Source organism: Eurytemora carolleeae, unplaced genomic scaffold (genome assembly GCF_000591075.1).
Source record: "Eurytemora carolleeae unplaced genomic scaffold, Eaff_2.0 scaffold435, whole genome shotgun sequence".
Classification (NCBI taxonomy): Eukaryota; Metazoa; Arthropoda; class Copepoda; order Calanoida; family Temoridae; genus Eurytemora; species Eurytemora carolleeae.
This window is the reverse complement of record NW_019396475.1, coordinates 34163-52736: the sequence shown is the minus strand read 5'-3', so window position 1 is coordinate 52736 and position 18574 is coordinate 34163. Positions and strand designations below refer to the sequence as shown.

The 18574-nt window shown below is 33.5% G+C and overlaps 2 protein-coding genes across 2 annotated transcripts; one reads left to right on the top strand and one right to left on the bottom strand.

Annotated features, from left to right (window-relative positions):
- Positions 1–4762: 4762 nt before the first annotated feature.
- LOC111703958 (LRP chaperone MESD) lies at positions 4763–11742 on the top strand. The gene is made up of 5 exons (XM_023476058.1): positions 4763–4836; positions 6816–6884; positions 7998–8064; positions 8222–8272; positions 10477–11742. Exons 1-5 carry the CDS (start codon positions 4802–4804, stop codon positions 10636–10638), a joined length of 384 nt encoding a protein of 127 aa, XP_023331826.1. The 5' UTR covers positions 4763–4801; the 3' UTR covers positions 10639–11742.
- A 423-nt stretch (positions 11743–12165) lies between these two features.
- LOC111703957 (uncharacterized) lies at positions 12166–18153 on the bottom strand. The gene is made up of 4 exons (XM_023476057.1): positions 18041–18153; positions 15450–15632; positions 13311–13564; positions 12166–13016 (listed from the first exon to the last, which is right to left on the bottom strand). Exons 1-3 carry the CDS (start codon positions 18119–18121, stop codon positions 13331–13333), a joined length of 498 nt encoding a protein of 165 aa, XP_023331825.1. The 5' UTR covers positions 18122–18153; the 3' UTR covers positions 12166–13016; positions 13311–13330.
- Positions 18154–18574: the final 421 nt, after the last annotated feature.

Here is an 18574-nt window from a genome sequence, read left to right as displayed (position 1 = left end):
ACAGTGGTTTAGGAACAGTGGTTTAGGAACAGTGGTTCAGGAACAGTGGTTCAGGAACAGTGGTTCAGGAACAGTGGTTCAGGAACACGGAAATCACGGGAATCAGGGGAATCTAAGTACAATGAACTACATCCTCTGTCTGTTTCGGAATCACTGCGACCAAGTTGAGCACACTCTCCTACAAAACTTAAGCTAGAAACAAGACCGTTGGAGTTTTAGAATGTATATGCCAAGGGCAAAAAATAATAAAGGTACCCTGGCAAGGAAAAACCAAGGCCTAATCCGTTGCGACGCTTAAAAGTCGGGGCTGTCTAAAAAATGATATAGCTTACATAGTTGTTCAGATATCAGTGGAAAATTCGTAGTCATATTTTGATCTCTCATTAAAAATCTACCTAAAAAAGCGTAGGAGAAAATATCTAGAATATATAGGCCAAAAAAAGCAATTACAATAACTGGGTAAAAATTGGTTCTAAAGTTAAGACTCACAGGACATTTAGTTTAATAACGTGGTAAGCGCACGGATCCTAAACCCGAATATTTTGGAATAAAGCACATTTCAAAATAACGAACATTCCCTTCATAGAATTCGTTGGTTTTGGAACTAAATTGGGTAAAATATCTGATTTATAACTCATGCATTATTAATAAGATTTCTGACCAATAGGGAATAGACTAGTGTATAATATATAATTGACTTTCTAATCAACCATACATTCATATACAGGAACCTAACCTCAGTATACATCAACCATACATTCATATACAGGAACCTAACCTCAGTATACATCAACCATACATTGATATACAGGAACCTAACCTCAGTATACATCAACCATATATTCATATACAGGAACCTAACCTCAGTATACATCAACCATACATTCATAAACAGGAACCTAACCTCAGTATACATCAACCATACATTCATATACAGGAACCTAACCTCAGTATACATCAACCATACATTCATATACAGGAACCTAACCTCAGTATACATCCATACATTCATATACAGGAACCTAACCTCAGTATACATCAACCATACATTCATCTACAGGAACCTAACCTCAGTATACATCAACCATACATTCATATACAGGAACCTAACCTCAGTATATATCAACCATACATTCATATACAGGAACCTAACCTCAGTATACATCAACCATACATTCATATACAGGAACCTAACCTCAGTATACATCAACCATACATTCATATACAGGGAGCTAACCTCTGTATACATCAAGCATACATTCATATACAGGGACTAACCTCAGTATACATCAACCATACATTCATATACAGGGAGCTAACCTCTGTATACATCAAGCATACATTCATATACAGGGACCTTACCTCAGTATACATCAACCATACATTCAAATACAGGAACCTAACCTCAGTATACATCAACCATACATTCATATACAGGGACCTTACATCAGTATACATCAACCATACATTCATATACAAGAACTTGACCTCAGTATACATTAACCATACATTAATATACAGGGACCTAACCTCAGTATACATCAACCATACATTCATCTACAGGGACCTAACCTCGGTATACATCAACCATTCATCCTTAAACAGGAACCTAACCTCAGTATACATCAACCATACAGTCATATACAGGTTTGAGATTGAGATTGAGATTAAGATTAAGATTAATAATATTCAGAAAAATGTTGATTTTTGAAGCTGTTGTTGCTCTAATTTTGTTAACAACAGCCAATCCAAATAAAACATTTAAGGATAAGGTAATTTACATTTACGATATGATAAGTTTAGATTAGTATCGTAAAACTAAAACATACAGATTTTTGCTTGTAACGGCTTCTACTGTTACTAAAGTTACTAAAGTTACAAATAAAGATTTCAATACAATTTTGGAAAGCACCTTAATTATCAATATATTTCTGATTGATCTCTTTAATAACTTTTAACTTTTATCATATTGAAGATGTAACCTTGTAACAGTATACTCTAAATATTCTGGACTACTGTAACCATATACTCTAGAATATTCTGGACTACTGTAACCGTATACTCTAGAATATTCTGGACTACTATAACTGTATACTGAAGAATATTCTGGCCTACTGTAACCGTATACTCTAGAATATTCTGGACTACTATAACCGTATACTCTAGAATATTCTGGAATACAATAACCGTATATTCTAGAATATTCTGGACTACTATAACTGTATACTGAAGAATATTCTGGACTACTGTAACCGTATACTCTAGAATATTCTGGACTTTTGTAAAGTGTAATCTAGAATATTCTGGACTACTACAGTGAAACCCTTAATTACGAATACATCGGAAGAATTTATCAAATGTCGTCTTGACATTTTTTCAATGAGTTTTATACTTTATTTCGTAAATTTCAGTATTTGCGAAAATAAATAAATAGCCATGAATATACTGTATATACTCTAGAATATTCTGGACTTTGTAAAGTATAATCTAGAATATTCTGGACTACTATAACCATATAATCCAGATTATTCTGGACTACTGCAACCGTATACTCTAGAATATTCTGGACTACTGTAACCGTATACTCTAGAATATTCTGGACTACTATAACCGTATACTGTAGAATATTCTGGACTATTGTAACCGTATACTCTAGAATATTCTGGACTTTTGTAAAGTGTAATCTAGAATATTCTGGACTACTATAACCATATAATCCAGATTATTCTGGACTACTGCAACTGTATACTCTAGAATATTCTGGACTACTATAACCGTATACGCTAAATATTCTAGACAACTGTAACGTATAATCTAGAATATTCTGAACTACTGTAACCATATACTCTAGAATATTCTGGACTACTGTAACGTATAATCTAGAATATTCTGGACTACTGTATCCGCATACTTTAGAATATTCTGGAAATTCTGTAACCGTATACTCTAGAATGTTCTGGACTACTGTAATATTTACTCTAGAATGTTCTGGACTACTGTAATATTTACTCTAGAATATACTGTTCGACTATAACTGTATACTCTAGAATATTCTGGACTACCTTAACCATATACTCCAGATTATTCTGGACTAATGTAACATATAATATAGAATATTCTGGACTACTATAACCGTATACTCTAGAATATTCTGGACTATTGTAAAGTGTAATCTAGAATATTCTGGACTAACATAACCATATAATCCAGATTATTCTGGACTACTGTTACATATACTCTAGAATGTTCTGGACTACTGCAACCGGATACTCCAGAATATTCTGGACTACTGTAACTGATACTCTAGAATATTCTGAACTAATATAACCATATAATTTGGACTATTGTAATGTATACTCTAGAATATTCTGGACTATTCTGAAGCAGATTTTGATGAGCTTTCTGAACAGTGGGAAGAGAATGACGAAGAAAAGCTTCCTCCAGATGAGCTGCCATATGGGCATCCTGACAGGTACACTGACCCACTGGGAACTGTAAACTAAAATTTGAAAGCGTTATTCTAAGTGACTCTCCATGCAAAGATGACCATGTCCGATGATCAATGGTACCCTCATAACCTTTTTCTGATTAATCATGTTTACGATATTGTTGTTTTTCAAAGTATAAAAGTGTTTAATTTTGATAGTTCCTACATGCTTTCCTGCATTATAAATGTGCAATTGTCATTTTTGTAGAGAAATCACAATTGAAAATAAACACTTTTTAAAGATCATAAACATTGATATCTAAGTCATAATTGATCAAACAAAGCTTTTAAGAGTATCGTTGTGAATTGGTAATTGCCACCTTTGCAAGTTTGTTCACTTGAAATTACAAATACGTATCTTGAAGATGATTTGAATAATCCTACATGAGTGAAGCTAAAATCAAACATTTTGATGCTTTTATCTATTTGTACAAATGGCTATAAAAAAGGACTAGGAGCGGTAATTGAAAACCAATTCATTATCCCGCCGAAAAATCGGTAAACCTCCCACAATGGGGTACGAACAGTCCTTAAATACAGTTAATTTTTAAATTTTTCATATTATATTCAATTGGAAAACTGGGAGATCACTACATGCGACTTGGACTAACATGTTTTGGATATTTGCAAAAATGTATAAACAGACATGTACATTTGAAATGACATAACAGCCCTTTTTTGGCCAGAATAAAACCGGCAAAAAAAGTCGTCTTTGTAAAATCGTTTTTACAAAGGAGATAGATCAAAGTAAGAAATCTTGCAATTATCAGGCGGCCATTTTTACAAAATTCACAAAAACTAACAAATCCAAGACAACATTCATGATCTCTGCATATGTATAATTTTCTAACCAATTTTACTGCCAGTTCTTTTTTGACAAAAACGATTGTTTATGCTTCAAAGCTTTTGTTTGTCGTTTTCTGTTTCGTTTTTAAAGCTTAAAACAAACACAGGGTTAGTTTAAACTGTTACAAGGTTAGTAAGTTTTTAAAAATGCAAAACGAAATAAAAAACGACATCCCTCACAATTCGAGGATACCGTTGTAAATCGGGCATGTCCCCGTTTTAAAATGAAGGGTCACCAAAATTACGACGACAGGTTTATTTTTTACAGGGAACCTTTCGGACGATTTTGAGAAGTTTTTTTCACATTATTTTTATTAGGTCTAATTGCACACACAGGTTGATGTTGGCTGTTGGCTGATTTCTAAAAAAAAGTCCCTAATGTCTAGTGTTACGTGCATTAAATCTTATTATTTTATTATAGTATTGTAACTTGTCTAATTTGTCAATATTTAGACTGGGAAAACTGCAATGTTGTTTGTAACGCTAACTGGCTCCCCAACAATGTAAGTTTAAAATTGTACGGTGGTAGACGATTATATCAATATGATAAAGACGAATTTTTATTTAAGTTTTAATTGTTAAAAAGCATGAATGACTTGTTTACAAGTAATCATAGAGAAGCTTTTTTAATCGACAGATTCTATTTGTTTCCATGTTTCCACATGCTGTTTAAACGCTTGATATAAACAAAATTGAAATCGAAAGTCGTCTTCACTATATTGATATAATCATCTACCACCTACCATCTATCAAAATATTTAAACCATCATGCACAAGGTATGGCTGACTTAGTATTAAAGGAGCCTAAAATGCCCGATTTTTTCCATCTTTTATCTTCGCTTCAGAAACACGCAAGTTATTTGTAAAACATGAAAAATATCATTTTTAAACAGGAAAACAAAAAGGTACCATTGTTAATCGGGTATACCCACATACAGGGTGCACCTATTAAAACACAGGGCCCCACTTGAGATTATGTAGACAGAAAACATTAATATTAGAGCGTTATCAAATATAATATATAACGTAAACGTAAATTTGATGGTGAATTTTTGACCTATGCAAATCCGCTATACTCCTCTTCTGACCTACGCCAAATCCACTATATTGCACATCCAACCTACTAGCACGTAGCTGCTATATGGACTTTTGGCCGCTGTGCCCGGCCCCCTAACCTGTTCCAACCGCGGCGATCGGCCTCTATCCTGTCCTAGCCGCAGCGCTCTGCCCAGAAATTGTCTTATATATATATATATGGCATATAGCCGGCCAAACGGCCGAACCGAATGGGCTGAAATTTTTTTTTAGAAAATTGTTATACTTTTTCAAAAAAAAATTTTAAATTTTATTTTCCTCGGGCAACACGCGGGCGCTTCAGCTAGTAAAATATAACATAACTCAATGAAAAAATGATATGTTTAATGTGGAAATACTTAAAGAGCTTGTAAGAAAATTCCTTTTCCCTCCATTAAAAAAAAGAAATTAGATACATGAGCATTGTTTTTATTTTTTTAATTATCACGATTGGGGGTGGGGGCGTGTTTTTGTTTTAACTTACGCAATAGAATGCTCAAACTTCTTCACTTTTTCAATCTCAATAGTTGTAAACAGATTTTTTTCTTTAATTCTAAAAGTAGAGCATAAGAGCTTTCTAATGATGTAGCATTTGTCATATTTGGACATCAAACATGAAATTTTTCTTAAGCACTTTTTGTGCTTTTTTTAAAACCATTAAAGTTTGAGGTCAAATATTTTTTTAATAAGTCGGCCTAGAAAAGTTGGACTTTGGATCATATGGACCATGGGGGGGGGGTGCAAAACCCCCCCCCCCCCCTATCCATATCAGACAAAAACAGCCCAATCGGGATAGAGTTAAACATGTTTGTTCCAACTCAGGGTTGCATGGTTACAACCTTTTTTCTTTATTTTCCAGAACACTTTTCGGCGTTTGTACAAAACCGGAAAAATCTGAGAAAACCCAAATAGATTCTAGTACAATAGATGTCAACGTAGAATTTGTACACTCTCAGTACAGCTGTATTCTGACGTCACAAGTGTCAATTCAGTTTTTGTGTCCAACAAAATTATTAATATCAGTGATATTTTTTTGTGTTCTTTATTTTCTGTTTTTGCACTTTTTTATTAAATCTTGGAAAACATGTCGACTAATGTGAGAAAATTTTGTTTTCCTTGTTATATTTGACACTTGTTACGTCGTGTATAGTTGGTCCATTCTCTGTTGCCACCTTTTGTACTTTTAACATATTTTTATTACCAAACATCGATATTGGCAAAACATTTAAGTTTAAATAAAGATGAATATTCTTAAAAATTTCAAATATTTTATACTTTCTCTTAAATATAGTCAAATTAATCATTTTTATATTTGGAAGACGAATATTTTTGAAGACGACATTTATTTTATTTTATTATTATTTTATTTATTTATTTTATTTTTATTTTATATTGTTTTATTTTACAGGGAGGAAACTACAGAATTGTCATCCATTTGGGAAATTGGTCTGTATAATAATCATATTCAAGCAACTAGGTACATTTTTAGAAAACCTTGTTTTCATTCATGTTAAGACACTGATACATAGTTTGTGTATGTACTGTGCTGTAATGTACCGTACATATACAAATTATAAATAGTCTTATCATTGTTTTATGATATTGTAATGATGTACAGTGCAGTGGCGCCCATGGTTATTGGGGTTATTTACCCCCCCCTAGAATCCTGGGGGTAAATACCCCCCCCTAGAATCCTGGGGGTAAATACCCCTCCCTAGAATTCTAGGGATAATTACCCCTGAACATATGTTCAGGCCCTGAATAGCAGGGGTTACTCCATTTGCTGCCACAAGTAACAGTTCCAGTTGCCTTCACCCCTTCCCTTCAAAAAAAACAAAAAAAACATTCCCTATTGATTAGTCTGCACTTGTGTAGAGACGACTATTTTCATGATAGTAAAAGTTTTTGCGGCATTTTGCAGATGCCTATAAACAGTCAGTAAACTTTTACTTCGGTTACTTCAGTAAAGTTCACTACAGAATCCTTATGTCCGCCCCTGGTACAGTGAGAACAAGAACTCTCTGAGATAGAGAGACGATTTTAGACTCAATTTAAGGCTTTAAATAGTCAAATGAACATGAGACATTGAAATTGTTCTAAGCAGACTTGGGTTTGCAGCGAACGAAACGTTTCGCCAAAAAATGCATAAATTTTCGTTCGTATTTCGCAAATTTTTTTCGCGAAAATTAATGAAGCAAAAATGCGAAAACGAAGCGAAATTTAGCGAAAACATATTTCGCTAAAATATTAACCCTAGGCTCCCCACCTAGGGTTGATATTTAGTCTTTTTTGATGAATTTTCACACGAATTTAACATTTTCTTTTAATTCGGAATTTTTCGCGAAACAGATTGATGCTAAATTTCGCGAAAATTTCGCATTTTTTTCACGAAACAGATTGAAGTGAAACTTCGCGAAAAATTAATATACAGTAATTTAATTATAAAACTGTACTGTACAGTAATGTAATTAATGTACCGGAGAGTAACTTCATTTATGTACTGAACAGTAAAAAGTAATTAAATTAACAATGATTTCATTAATGTACTATACTGTCTGCAATCTGCATGTAGTGTACTGCAGTGTTTAAGGTATGTAATCGAAGAGGACCGGGTCATGTTTGTTTTCACGGATGGAAGTCTAGCCTGGGAAGCGAAGGTAAAGTTTAAAAACAAAAAATCTAAAATATTCAAAATTATTTTGAACGTTTATTGGATATTAGATTGAAGGATCTGTTAACGTAATTTTTTACATGCATAAAATCCGAATTACAACCGTAGCTTAAAGCATGACTGAAAAAATATCTCTTGTTTAGGATTTTTTGATCTCACAAGAGCGATGTTTAGAGGTTGAACTGGACAGCAAGGTATTCAATACAGTAAATAAAAACAAGAATACGCTAGATGCATCTACAGGGTTACCAACTAAGGATTATACTTTAGAGACGACCTTTTATAATTTATACCAAGGATGTAAGGCAAGGAAAGTTATTTCAGAAGTGTACACATCTTTTGTACTGCAGTGTACTGTCTTTGGGCGGTAATGTAAACACAAGACGGATGTCGAAGCCTGACATAGGATCCATCTTTTACATAAAAAATAAATGAAATATTCTGGTCATAGGAAACTTTTATGTGAATTATCAAAATTATCAAAATTTAATGCTTTTAACCTCCTCGGATACTAAACGAACACTGATGCATCTATTTTTGTTTACAAATTCCGCCCAGAGAGAACTGGTTTCAATATGAACACAGAGTATACACAACCGCAATTGACTTTCCTTGCATTACACCCTTGATTTATACCGTCTATTTCCATGTATTTAGGATTCTCGGCAAAAGTAAACTGGCTTCTTTCTTAGCAATATCATTAAATAGGCAATTAAAGACAATATACAAGGCAGAAGATATAATTTAAGTTTCTAAACGTCATATTTAAAAAGTTTCCGGTCGTCTTTACAGTCTCATCCTTTGTGGGTAACCCTGTATTTGATCATAACCAGTGTCGTCACTGGTAGAAGACTATATCGTCGGCATATAACATATCGAATAGTATAAAGCTTTTGGAAATTCCAGGACATTGTGAGGGTAATTAGTGAAAAATAATTAAGGAACCTTTCATGTAAAATGTAAAACATAATGTTACCATTTAACCTTATTCCTGCCGTGGGGGGGGGGAGTTCAATTTGACCCCCCCCCCCCTGTAGTTTTTTTACATAACTCAAAAAGTATTGGACTGAGGCTGATGAAATTTTCTGACTTTTCCTACATACCCAAAGCCCTCTCTTTAGGCCTAAAACCGGGCTTTAATACTAACTGCCTGAGTCCCCAGGCACACTGCCTGAATGACTGCTTTTTCTTGTAGCAAACTAAATCTTTGTTTTGACCCACTTCCACTTGTCAGATTTTGATAAAATTTAGCTTTTTGGAAAGCCTTTGACATAAGGAAACGAATTGCAAAATTTTTTGCAAACAACCTGTCAAAGGAAATTTGCACATTTTTAGTTTTTCTTGATTAAAAATCAGGTTATTTAAAATTTTGCAAATTTTTTTGGCATATTTGAAGTAGCATGGTCAAGGGCTTTTCAAAAATGTATAATTTTTCAGTTTTTGGACAAATTTTTTTTTGCAAACATTTTTACTATATAACTGGATTTTGCGATAAAAAATTCAATTTTTGCAAATTTGCAATTTTTTTTGCAGATTCTAAAAGTAGAGCACAAGAGCTTTCCAATGATGTATCATTTGTCATATTTTGACATCAAACATGGGATTTAGAGGGGGGGGGGAAAATTGGCCCCCCCCCCCCACCCCCCCCAGCATATCCTGGTTTTCAAGTACCCCAGCAGAGATAGGGTTAAAAGTGGTATGAAATAAAGTTAATCTAAAGCCTGAAGCTGATGTGAGTAAATCTACAGAGTATAGAAAAAAATGTATTTACAATTTAAAAAAAATAAATAAAATGATACTAATGAATCATGGAAAGCCGGAGCTCTTCACCTTTCAATCGCCTCTTCCGACGAGTTAATCTTTCTTCTTCTGACCCATGCTGAATACTAACTTTCATATCAGTTTTAGCCCAGGCTGATCCTATTTCCTTCTACCACAGTTAAGCTGTGTTCCCAGCCTATTGGCTTCAATTTAAAATTGAATTCCCGGTCTAACTGTTGGTTTGGTTTTCCATGCGTTCAAATCATGTGCGAAAAGCATGTCTTCTGAGCTGGCATCTTTTAACAGATAAATTTCTCTACACAATATAGATTAGGCGACATATTATCCGTCCCACTTTCTGTCCAACCTACAGCTAACTACAAAAGAGCTAACACGTTGTCCTGTATATAGACAAGACTACTTACAATCCAAGCTTAGCTCTGGGTCCGTATGGGGACTGAAGATGTTGCATCAATAGAACTATCCAATCTGAGCTTAGCCCGGTCTGTATTAGAACTGGAAGAGGTTACATTAATAAACCTATCCTTATTCTGAATTATTGAGCTCACACAATAAATATTTAAACTTCCGTAACCTTTTCTTAAAATTATTTTTCTTTTTCAACAATTTGCTCTAGGTGTATCCCGGACTTGGAGCTAAATCAAAACAAGGGAGTAATTCTGAGGAAGAAAAGTCGAGGAGTGAATCTAAAAAGTCGGGGAGTAAATCTAAAACGTCTGGGAGTAAAACAACCCCACCAGAGAGTGAGCCTGCAAGGGTCAGAAGTGTAGAACTGTAAAGAAAATCTTCATTTTTGTAAATTTTTGTAAATGAACTTTTTATCTTGTCTTGTATATATAGTAAGACCTGTGAAACTGTGGAAAAGGAAGTCGACATTTAAAGGGACTGTTTGCAAGAAAAGAAAGGGGTATGGCTAACGTCGAATCAAATTCGATGTTGATATCTACTTATCTTTTTACATGTTGTATATACTTTAAACGACGATTATTTGGCCGATAATACCAGTTTTGCCAGGCACAGTGCTCAATTTCCGCATTTCATTTTTAAATCAAGTTCAACAGTCGTCTTTCTATTCTGCCGGTCCTGGGTCTCACTGTAGCTTTTTCTTTGACTGACTGTTTTTAAAAATCAAATACTCCAAGCCGTTCCTTTCTAACAAATTACGAAGTAATTCCGCGAAATTTGTACAATCTAACGTAATTTCCCAAAATGTTGTAATGATTACGCATAATAAGCAAAATTACGGAGTAATTTCGCGTAATTTCTATCAGGTAATTTAGCGAAATTTTGTAATTATTATGCGTAATTAGCGAAAATTTGATTTGCAAGTATTTAAATTATCCAATAAGATTGGACAATGGACATGGTTGAAGCGAGACATCTATATAGAGGCCAAGCAATCGTCCCTCAAAGTATGTCAATACGCCAGCCCAATTTAAAAAAGAACCGTCGGCCTTTAAAGGATAATCTTAGCCGAAGATCTTTACGCTGATGGAGAAACCTCAGCCGCAGAATTTCTTTCACAATTTTTTATCATTGGCGGACTACAGACTTAAAAATTCCCGGATTTCAGACTTTAAGCCTTCATTCTTAAAGTTTATCCACTGGATATCGGTATCAGTTACTGAATGCGCCGGATATCAAACACAAAAATTTCAAGCTCTGCACTTTATTAAATTGGCCTTAAACTTATATTAATTGTGTGTTAAAGTGAAAGTGTTTATCGCTAATTTTGCGCTTAAAGAATTTTAACAGCTTAATTAAAATGCAATTTACGACCAACAATGTGGAATCTTAGCCTTGACATTTAGATTGTAAAATAGATCTGTCTTGTTAATAAGATGTTTTAAGATAGGTTAGGTTAATAAATGATTTTCTACCACTTTTGATAAAGTAGAGTGTATCATGTATCCATGTATATACAGACTATTCGAATAAAATCATACTATTCGCATACAAATGCATTCAACACTGTATTATGTACCATGTCTGTTTGTTTGTTTGTTTGTTAAATTGAACTTCAAAACGATCACGCCGTTCCGATTGGACCCAATTTTTTATGATCTAAGGGAAGGTCAATGGACGGAAATAAATGAATTGCCAGGAAAAAATGTCAGCAGAGTTTAATAATCTCCGAAAACTCTTGTATTGAGTACGATAATGGTTACTTGAAAAGCAACAGTTAAAGTAAAGTAAAGTTTGTAACAATATAACTTTAAACTGTGTTCCTTGCTGGATCAATGGTACATTATGCAAACCTAATTTGAGAAAGTACTCACAAATCTATTTCTTAATCTAGTAATGATTTAGAAGGGATTATGTTATATTTTACATGATAAATAATTTAGAAATAATAAAACACATCAAAATAAAACAACTCGTACATCAGATTGATATTTACTTTATGACCTGAGACTTTAATAAAATTAGTGAATAAGAAGAATAATTACCTATTCTTCTGTTCCAAAATCTTTACTAGGTTCGGGAACGTTATAATCATTCCCAATTGGATTCTAGGAATGTTTCAAGTTTCTAACAAGGTAACAGAAACGTATCCTGTTCCTATTTAGAGTCCCATGATGTTAATTAGGTTTGGGAACGTTTTCTGTTGCCAATTAGGCTCCGGAAATGTTTCCAGCTTCCAATAAGGTAACAGAAACGTCTCCTGTTCCTAATCAAGTTCGGGAACGTTTTCTGTTGCTTATTAGGTTCGGGAACGTTTCCTGTTGCTAAATAGGTCCTGGGAATGTTCCCTGTATCTAATACAGTTCTAGGAATGTTTTAAGTTCCCGATAAGGTAACAAGAAGGTTTCCTGTTCCTAATTATATTTCGGGAATGTTTCCTGTTGCTAAATAGGTTCGTTTCCTGTACCCAGTATGGATCTAGGAACGTTTCCTGTACCTAGACTAAAGGTTGGAAAAGTGAAAAACATGAAAACAGATTTAGAGCTTCGTCAGGCAGTCAGGCAGTCTTCTTCGTAATTTTGTGGTTGAAGAGATTCGAATATTACTCGGCAGAGCTTGAGCAGCAGGCGGCAGACAAGGGGATGGTCGTTCTCGCAGGGGTTCAAGTATCAAATCCCCCAGGATGGGGGATCTAGGCCGTTTTGGGCTTCCCCAGGATGGAGAACTTGGTATTAGTTGTATCGTCTCATCCTAGTAATACACTTATAAAAGACGTTTTATTTGAAATTTAAAAAAGGGACAGTATAGATAATTTTAAGTGACTTTCCATTTTTAAAGAATCATGTCCAATTTGATGCGGTATATTTTAAAGCTTTGTCTGCTTTGTCATAAAAATTTGTTTATTTTTGATTTTCATTACTCTGTAACTTTTGCTTCCGATATTATGGTGGAAATTTAAAACCTTTGAAACGACAATATCAGTACCGTTGTTCAACGGGTGTGCCCCTAATTATATTAAAGTTAACTTTTCAAATTTAATCTTACTTGAATTTAAGATGACACGCCTACTTCCCAAGGTTGTACATCGTTTTCGCGAAATCAACCATTTGTAGGAGATCCATCCCGGCGATCTGATATCCGCCGCTTCTAGGCATCTCGTCAGTCTTGCCGGCGTCGTTGCCGATTCCGTCTTTGGCGCCCATGAAGTAGTCAAGGAAGTTGTTGGCGAGCTTTACAACATACATCACGGTCTCAGAGCTTTGGATAATTTGACGGTTGAGTGGGGCCTGGATATCAGTCTAGAACATATATTTAATAGTAATAATAATAATTATCTTATGTAAAAATAATGAACAATAAATGAAAACATGACAATATATGACAATGGTAATAATAATTAGTAGTTTCCCATGGATTAAATATAATTAAAATGTAATTATATTTTTATATCAGATAATTAAGGTCACGCAAGGGAAGGTGGTTTTATGCAGTGGAAGGCGATTATACCAATACAATGAAGACGATTGTTTTATTTAAGTTTTGATTGTTAACAAGCTTTTTTCGAATTACAAGTTTACGAGTAATCAAATACGAAAAGAGAAGCTTTTTAAATTGACATCTTCTCTTGACTTTTTTTGTGCATCCATGCTGTTTAACAGCTTGATAAAAATTAAATTTGAAATCAAAGTCGTATTCATTGTATTGATATAATCGCCTATCACTGTACTCAGAGCACATGTGGATATATTTTAGTTTTAAACTGAATATATAAGGAAATTTTAAGTGAAGGGGGGGGGGGTAATCAATGAACGGATTCAATCTATGCATTCTACAAGAATTTCTATCAACAAAAAAATATAGATATAATCATATAATACATAGTGTGGTTTTTATCAGCCAAGTGAATTGAATTGAAACTATTCAAATTTTCAAGTTTATTTATCAAATACTTATTTAGAATTTCAAGGACTTTGGCAGCCTGGTAAAGCTGGAATTTATAGATCTATAAACGAATGCATAAAAATGCATTGTGAAGGTTTGCATAAATTCTAAAACTGTCCTCCCGTGATCATTTATTATTATTACAACATAATAAGAGAACGTAGCGAAACTTTCTCCGCCATTTTTACCAATCGAACAATGGGACTCATAATGCTATGGAATAGAAAGACGACATTTTAGTAATCTAATGTGTATTTGTTGTTGTTAAACCAGTAGATTGAACTTTGTTAAGTTGAATGGGTTTGTTTTATGTTCATTGGGTCATTTAAAATAATGAAATATTTTTATATTTGCTAATAATATCAAAGTACTGTAGATAGTACCTAAAATGCGTCTTGTAAATAAGATATATGTATATATACAAGACAATTGTCAGTATTATGTATGTTTAGTGCTATACTCATGGGCGATATCCTTTTCGGTTTTTAAAAGGCTCAACAACAAAAAGAAGAATATTTCTCTCCTAAAACTTTGATTTTAAATCATGGTGCTCATAATGTACCTCCAATATTTTAAACTTTAGATGAAACAAAATTCTACAGTTTAAAATAAAATAAACGCCAACATGGAATTTATAAACATAAAGAGATTAAAAAATAAGTATGTTTGATGTATAATCAAAATATCTTCTTTATGACTATTATTGAAAATGTTTACTCAGAAAGTAGAACTGGAGAGAAAAGAAACAACTTTGGTATCGTCTTAACGATATGAATTATTGTAAATTATTATTCTAATTATCGTTATTGATTAATTGATTTACAGGTGTGAATATCAACCAGCTGAAGTGCCCAACTTTGCCTGGATCCCATAAAGAATGTCATCCAATTTGGCCCAGGTCGTTAGGCCAGATATAACGAGCTTTATCATAAAGTATGCAAACATCTCGAGAAAGTTTAAAACAATTTTTGATAATTCGAATTATCACTCAACAATGTTGAAAACTGTCCGATATTAATCAAGCACTTTATTTCTTCCTTCAAGTCTAATATTTTCGAAAAAACTTAATTTAAGTTTATAAAAAACCAGTTTTTATCATAATCTAACTACTATGAAGTGATAAAATATTTTTAGCATTTTAATCTTCATTTAAAATACAAAAGAGTATAAAATACTAAATATGACATTTCTACATCTCTACTTTTAGCAATTTGAATCCTTTTCTACCATTGATATTATTACCTTAATATTATTGACGAAGTATTCCTCAATGTTCTCCTGGAACTCAGGGGATAAGAAGGTCTCCTCAGCCCTCTCTCTCATCTCAGGGTCGGAGACAAGCAGGGGGAGCATCGCGGGGATATGGGGCATCAATCCCTTCAACAGGGTCAGGGACATAGTCAGGAACAGGGTCCAGGGGCAAACCTTGAAAAGTAAAAAGTTGGTTTAAAGGCTTGACAGGAAATCCAACAAAACTTCACTGAAAATCTACTAAAATAACCACTAAATGTCAAGGTCATACAAAATCTACTTAAAACTGACTGAAAATTCAGCAAATATCCAATAAAAATGTACCCAATATCCAACTAAAATTAAAAAAAAATCTTTTAAATTTATACAATAATTCTTTCACTTTCTTTGCTTTTCCAACAAACTAAAAAGGTCGCAAATATCTATAATTTGTTTGATTTATGTTGCAATTAAATTGTTATTTCTTAAGTACTCCATACTCAGGCCGGATGTTGTGACTTGTGAAGAATTGTGGGTGATTGCTTTGTACTATTTACACGGTAAAACTTACGATAGATAAAAAGATATAGAGAATGATTTGCAGTTTTGAATGTCACGTTTCTAGGAGGTATAAAACGTAAATGAATTAAAGAAAGATATGATGTCATCTGTTCCCCTCAAGGTTAAAGTTTTCTCCTGGTTTATGTTAGATAAGAAAGAACTGAGAAGAAAGGGTTGAATAGTTCTTTTTACGAATTGTTCATTTGTTTTTCCGTGCTTTTTATATTAAATGCACAGTAGAAATACTATGAGATGAAATATAATCACGGGTGGTTGCTTGATTTTATATGGATAGGGGNGACCTTTTAAAATCCGAATTAGCGAACATTGTTGAACCACGGAGACAAAGTTGAACAACAAGCTGAAGAGTACGCACAACCGGTGCACATTTGAATATCCGAGTTGGGTTAACCTTAGCGGTCCTAGTTTGGACTGTACCGCCAATTTACAATCACTAAAGCGCAAGACCTGTGTGAGAGAAGTGGTTCAACCTAGTATATGCGGTTCAACTACTCATTAAAACTGGTATCTATATTCTGAATATCATTTACCCTAATGTGAATGGATTTCTTGAAGAAGTAGAATCGTATTTTTTATTTTATTCAACCAATTACCATGTTCTCAGAAATAGGGTCTAGAAACCTGACAACCTTTTTTAATCCAACAAAGAAATTGAGTCTTCGCTACAAACTTTGATTTTGTAATTCCTATATCTTTACAATCCATTGTCGTAGAACTTAGATATTTAAAACTATGATTTCTGTTAGGTTAAATAATCTAAGTTGCACAGACATAGGAGTTAGAAACTTTGAGTTTTTGGCAAATACTCAATTCCTTTTTCGAACATTAAATATTTAATGAGAGAAGAAATAAGTCCTTTGAGAAGGGGCGCGGTGGTGATAAAGGTCAAGGGAGGGAAGGGGGGAATAAAGGACAGACGAACGGACGAAAAGTAAGGAACGTATGTATAAGGAAATTATAATGCTGAAAATGTGCTTGAATGTTTTTTTTAACATTCCGGGTTTTATGGTTTTTACAAGGCTTTACAAAAATCTGAGATCTTAAAATGATATGCCCCAAAATATATTTTTATCACACTTCAAAGACATAAAGTGAGCTTACAGTGAGAACCGGAAAACTCTGGAATAGGAAGACGCCATTTATACTCAAGTCAATATAGATCACATTGAGCCACAACAATAGTGTACTGTGCAGGAAGACCGTTTCACTTAACAACTATTTTTAACTACTTAGTAAAACTATTTACTTTGGAACAACATAAAATACACTGTAAAATGTTAATATTACTTTAATGTCGTCTTCCTATTCCACAGTTATTTAGTTCTCACTTTAGAAAATAAATAAAAACAGAACGAGGGAATAATAATTGTATGCAAAAAAAGAAATAATAAGTGTTTAATTATTACAATTTCCTTCTTTGACTCAAAGTCCTCAATTGTCACTTTAAAAAAGAAACCAGATTCATGATCAATTTTCAGATAGAAAAAAAGAAATATCATTCGTCCTTCAGACAAGAGCATGAAGTGTCTTGTGTCACTTAAGGATAGAAGAATTGTAGTATGGTAACCAGAAAAAATTGGAATTCTTTTTGTCTTCGTTCTTTCTTTTTATTAATAAATCTCGCTAAGAATGTTGTGAATTTTAATTCATATAAATGACATGTTTTCAAATAATCAAATTACCAAATCCTCAGCGACGTTTCTGATCCAAAGGGTTTCTAGTTCAGGGCGTTTCATTAACATGGGACTGTGGAGATCTTCTTTTGTTTCCGATATGTTTGATTTTTAAATCAATTCAACACTTTAATTTTTAAGGTGCAAATGACAGACCACATTTTATAAATCCCAAAAACATGATTTTTTTCGAATTTATTTAATTCCATGTGCAGAAATATTCCAGTGGAGATCAACGACGATTATTGGGACACCCTGTTTGATAAAAGAGATTGTATTGGGACACCCTGTATGATAAAAGAGATTGTATTGGGACACCCTGTAGAGTGCAAGTGGTTGCATTATTACCTCTGTCTCTGACATAAGATCAGAAGCTGGGTGAAGTGCCCGTCCAAGGGTATCAATCATCTGTAAATCTAGAGCCGGCATGATGTCTATAATAAAAAAAATCGTTAAGTTTTCTTAAATTTTTTTTTCTATTTAATTGAACTCATGGCGATGTGCTATTCAACATCAACCATCTTTATTTGGAAAGCGTACTTATCGGATATGACTGTACAAAAAAAAATAACTATAGATGAGCGTTGCTACAAACTCAAATTTTCTAATCCCTATATTTTTGCAATCCGATGTCGTAGACCCTTGATATTTCAAACTATGAACTCTGTTAGATAAAATAATCTGGCTAGAAATATCAAAGGTTTACACCATCAGGTTGGAAAGATATAGGGATTAGAAAATTTGAATTTTTGGCAATTCCTTGAAGATTAATTTAATGTTTTACAAAGCAGAACAAATGCCATATAAAAGTCTGTTACTTCTGTAATTTTTGTGTTGCTAGATCTAAATATACAGAGGATAAACATTTTTGATTTTGAATGG

Excerpts from the sequence above, each read along its gene's own strand:
- LOC111703958 (XM_023476058.1), top strand. The coding sequence starts at position 4,802 with ATGTTGTTTGTAACGCTAACTGGCTCCCCAACAAT. Across the intron at positions 8,065-8,221 it reads GTCTAGCCTGGGAAGCGAAG|GATTTTTTGATCTCACAAGA; the intron begins GTAAAGTTTAAA and ends TCTCTTGTTTAG. Across the intron at positions 8,273-10,476 it reads AGGTTGAACTGGACAGCAAG|GTGTATCCCGGACTTGGAGC; the intron begins GTATTCAATACA and ends AATTTGCTCTAG.
- LOC111703957 (XM_023476057.1), bottom strand. The coding sequence starts at position 18,121 with ATGCCGGCTCTAGATTTACAGATGATTGATACCCTTGGACGGGCACTT. Across the intron at positions 15,633-18,040 it reads ATCTTATGTCAGAGACAGAG|GTTTGCCCCTGGACCCTGTT; the intron begins GTAATAATGCAA and ends TTACTTTTCAAG. Across the intron at positions 13,565-15,449 it reads ACTTCGTCAATAATATTAAG|ACTGATATCCAGGCCCCACT; the intron begins GTAATAATATCA and ends TATATGTTCTAG.